The sequence below is a fragment of the Limulus polyphemus genome, unplaced genomic scaffold (assembly GCF_000517525.1).
Source record: "Limulus polyphemus unplaced genomic scaffold, Limulus_polyphemus-2.1.2 Scaffold36, whole genome shotgun sequence".
Classification (NCBI taxonomy): Eukaryota; Metazoa; Arthropoda; class Merostomata; order Xiphosura; family Limulidae; genus Limulus; species Limulus polyphemus.
Genome location: NW_013665646.1, coordinates 534,092 through 538,652, shown reverse-complemented (window position 1 = coordinate 538,652; position 4,561 = coordinate 534,092). Strand labels below are relative to the sequence as shown.

The 4,561-nt window shown below is 35.3% G+C and overlaps 1 protein-coding gene across 1 annotated transcript in view; it reads left to right on the top strand.

The window, feature by feature from the left end:
• The window catches only part of LOC106460862 (relaxin receptor 1-like), a 30,687-nt gene that overhangs the window by 15,151 nt on the left and 10,975 nt on the right, over positions 1-4,561 (top strand). Inside the window, exons 4-5 of the mRNA XM_013920612.1 lie at positions 2,636-2,707; positions 4,076-4,314. Coding sequence (XP_013776066.1) covers positions 2,636-2,707; positions 4,076-4,314 — 311 coding nt within the window. The remainder of the gene's footprint in view (positions 1-2,635; positions 2,708-4,075; positions 4,315-4,561) is intronic.

Sequence of the window (4,561 nt, the reverse complement as noted above, 5' to 3'; positions counted from 1 at the left end):
AAAGTAACGTTACATTATTGGTTAATATTATATATTAACTAGCCTGGATAGGTTTTGTATTGTCAGAGTAATGTTAAATTGTAGGTTAACTAGCCTTGATAGGATTTATATTGTCAAAGTAACGTTACATTATTGGTTAATATGATATATTAACTAGCCTGGATAGGTTTGTATTGTCAGAGTAATGTTAAGTTGTAGGTTAATCAACCTGACTAGTTAACTAGCTTGTAGAAATTTTCCATTGTTTCAGTAACATTATAAAATAGGTTAACTAGCCTAGATAAGTTTGGTTATATAACAAGTTAACTAGCCTGGAAAGGTTTTATGTTATTTGAGTATTGTTAGATATCTAGGTAACCAGCCTGGATAGGTTTTATATTATTTGACTGTTGTTAGGTAACAAGTTAACTAGCCTGGATATGTTTAATATTAGTAGAGCATTATTAGATAACATATTAGCCTGGATAGGTTTGTTTGTTTGTTTGTTTTTTTGGTATTTTTTGATAGTTTGTATGATAATAATTTAAACAAATCTTTCTTTACTGCTTCTGCGACTGTGGGTTTCCAGTAAGAACACTATAACATCTAGACCACGCAGTTTATGTTCCGCACGCCACTGCCGACGAGGCTTTTCTACAATACTAGAGGTCATTATTATCCATCTCATTGTGATGTAATTTCACATAAACTACTGATGGATATGTAACGTTTCGCATGTATAAGGTTCTTTTGTTAGCTTAGTGTTACGAATTAAGTCTGTAGTGTTAATGGTATATAAAAGGCTTTTTGAGCTGACTAATTTTGATAATATATTTTACTCCCTGGACAAAAGCTGAAGAATAATATTTTATTTAATATTTCCATGTAGAGAACTTGCTATTAACCCATCCCGTACCTTACCAACGAATATCTTTCACGAACTATACGGATTGAAGACCCTGTAAGTATTACAGGTGTTTTTTTTTTGTTGTTGTTGTTAACCCTAGTTTTTAAACTAAAGTGTTATTATAATTATGAAACTCTCCTTTTAGCAAAGAGAATTGAGTTTAGTCGAATTATTTCAAGATCAACGTTTTGTCCGGTCTTGCTTACCGTTATATTGTATCGCAACAAATTAACAAAACTTGTGTTATTTCATCGATCTTTTTACAACAGCTTTTACTTTCATTTAGTCCTCGGACAATTAATGAACTCAAGAATAGTATCCACTGGGAGATTTGAAGCAACCCCTACAAACATTTGTGAATCTCCCTAGTCTTAAATGACCAAATGCAGAGAAAGAGATTCTAATCACCAATTCATAGATGGATGCCTTCATACACATGGCCTCAAGGTCTCCCACGTAGTATGGAACACCAATTCATAGATGGATGCCTTCATACACATGGCCTCAAGGTCTCCCACGTAGTATGGAACACCAATTCATAGATGGATGCCTTCATACACATAACCTCAAGGTCTCCCACGTAGTATGGAACACCAATTCATAGATGGATGCCTTCATACACATGGCCTCAAGGTCTCACACGTAGTATGGAATATCCACCTTTATTCTTGCTATGGGAAACTTCCTCACTGTCCCATCAATCAGCACACACAGACGTACTTTGCCCGTCATCTGATCATCAGAAACAAGACTGGTTCACACTGCTGCCCCCCCCCCAGTGGCACAGCGGTAAGTCTGCGGACTTACAACGCTAAAATCCTGGTTTAGATACCCGTGGTGGGCAGAGCACAGATAGCCCATTGTGTAGCTTTGTGCTTAACTTCAAACAAACAAACACACTGCTGCACCCAGTGTCTCGTAGTACCTTCACTGTCTTGTCCAAGCGATCAAATTCTGATATGGCAGTCCGAATGAAGGCTGTTATGGGTGAACGTGGAGCCTACGTTGAACATGTGGTGTTAAAAGGGGGTATGGGAACATAAACTTTCATCATTAGTCTTTAAATAAATGCATTCATCATTCTGTAATCGCCAGATTGTGTACTTTTTGGGACACCATATAAGGTAATAAGGTAAATATGTTTAGGTCTTGAAAATGTTGTTGTGCAGAGTAACGTAACTTTTAACGAGTAAATTACTTGGACAGGCTATTTCTGGATAGTTATTACTCTTCAGTGATCAAATAAACAAGAAAGGGGTTAAAGAAATCCTTTGCTGACTGCAAGTTGAAAGTAACGTTGACGTCACAACTTCCCAATGGCGTGATAGTGCCTTCTAAATAGTGTATACAAGTTCGCCATATAGGGGACTGAGTGTCACGCTTATAATGCACCCACAGCTTAAGGTGTGAGGAATATTTTGTAGTACACACGGATTCGAACCCAGCTTACAAGCTCCGAAGTCCAAACCTCTACCACAATGCCAACCTGTGCCCCATATATATATATAAATCCCAGTAATTTGGCCATCACACACACACAGTTTTAACTAGTTTTCTCAAGCAAGTTTCTCATGAATCCAATTTATTACCAAAATGTCAATCCAACTGTCAAATGTAACTCCCAGTAATCTGGCCATCATGTAGTTTTTGTTAGTGGTCACCATCTTTAACATTCTGAATATCAAATCTTGTGTTCTATTCCAACAATTGGTGAAACATTGAAAAAATAATTATATTTTCTTCTTACAGAAATTTAACAGAAGTAGAAATTGCAAACATTGATATCACACATTTTGAGAACCTCAAGAACTTAGAATTTTTGTAAGTATTAATTTTTGTTGTTGTTGAATATGGATGTTTGAAAAGAGTACGCTTAAACAGTATTTGTTTTGTAACATGATTAACATGGCTGTCCAGTTTGGACTTTGTTCTTTCTTTTTTATAACATTTTGCATGATTTTGTGATTTTTCATTCTGGACTTTATTTTAATATAAGGTTCTTAAAACTTTGTTTCACTAAAAACCATATTCTAATTAAATATTGAATGAATCTCTATCATCACCTTTTATTTTTTCATTTTGGCAGAAAAATCATATTCAAAATTATAACTTTTGAGAGAAGCCAATCTTCATCAAAGTTTCCTAAGCTTATTAAGTAGAACCTTGCATGCAGGCCTTTGTATTAAGTACTCTGTGTTTCTACATAAGCAAACCTACTATATTTATATATATATAGTTTTCTAGGCACTGGCTATTGTATATACGTGAACAGTACGTCTAAATTTTTTTCCTCTGTATCGAAAAACAATAAGGAATCTTCAATAGCCGCGGTACTTGAAAATCTTTTAGGCAGGATTAGAGTAAATTAATCTATGATACTTTTTTTTTTCCTTTATATTAGCTATATTTTTGTGCGCCAGCAATACCAAGCGTGGGGCGCGCTTATACCCGATCCAATTTTATCACTCATGAGCTTTCCACTAGCCTACCCTCAAATTTAAATTATTTTAGGCAGGGTTAGAGTAAATTAATCTATAAGACCTTGGGCGTGGTCAAATACGTCAATACGTTTAACCTCCTGAGTCCAAAACAGTAATCAGACCTCAAATTGGTCAAGAGATGGCGGAGCTGTGAACTAAAAGTTTGTACTTGCGCAAACAAACAAACTCAGAGCCGTTCTATGATTCACTATACTGCAGTTAAAAAAACAACTTGAAAGAAAAACTTATTTCATAGTGATACACATCAAATCAGATAAACATATTTTAAATTATCTGGAAACTTCAAAGTAATCTGCCCCCCAGTGGCACAGCGGCATGTCTGCGGACTTACAATGCTATAAACCGGGTTTCGATACCCGTGGTGGGCAGAGCACAGATAGCCCATCGTGTAGCTTTGTGCATAAATTCAAACAAACACTCAAAGTAACCTTTAGTTACATGACCTGTTTTTATGAGTGAAATTATAGGTTTATTACACAAATAGACATAGAAAAATACAAAAATTCTGAACTTTAGAAAAAGAGGAAAATAATTGTTCTGTATTTAAGACATGCACTTTGAACACTTTATCTAAGACAATGGACAAGTATTATGAAATTTATTGGGTTAATTTTGTATAGAATACTAAAAACAAGACGAACAGTTTGTAAATTGAAATAACTGATATGTGTCTAATTATTTTGCTTAGGTACTTCAAAAAGTTCCATTACTGTAGTTTTGCGCCACATGTACGAATATGTAGGCCTAACACTGATGGTCTCTCTTCCACTGAACACTTACTAGTGCGGCCGGTTCTGCGCATGTCAGTGTGGGTGGTGGCGCTAGTGACTTGTTCCGGGAACAGCCTGGTGCTGTTTTGGAGAATCGTTATTCGACGTCGGACAGAAGAATACCAGATCACAGCTTTATTCATTAAGAATCTTGCGAGTAAGTCTACTAAACATTACGGTAGCATGAAAACAATAATACGGAATAACAATTGTTTATGTTGAATGTCTTTCAGCAGCATGAAAACAATAATACGGAATAACAATTGTTTATGTTGAATGTCTTTCAGCAGCATGAAAACAATAATACGGAATAAAAATTGTTTATGTTGAATGTCTTTCAGCAGCATGAAAACAATAATACGGAATAAAAATTGTTTATTTTGAATGTCTTTCAGCAGCATGAA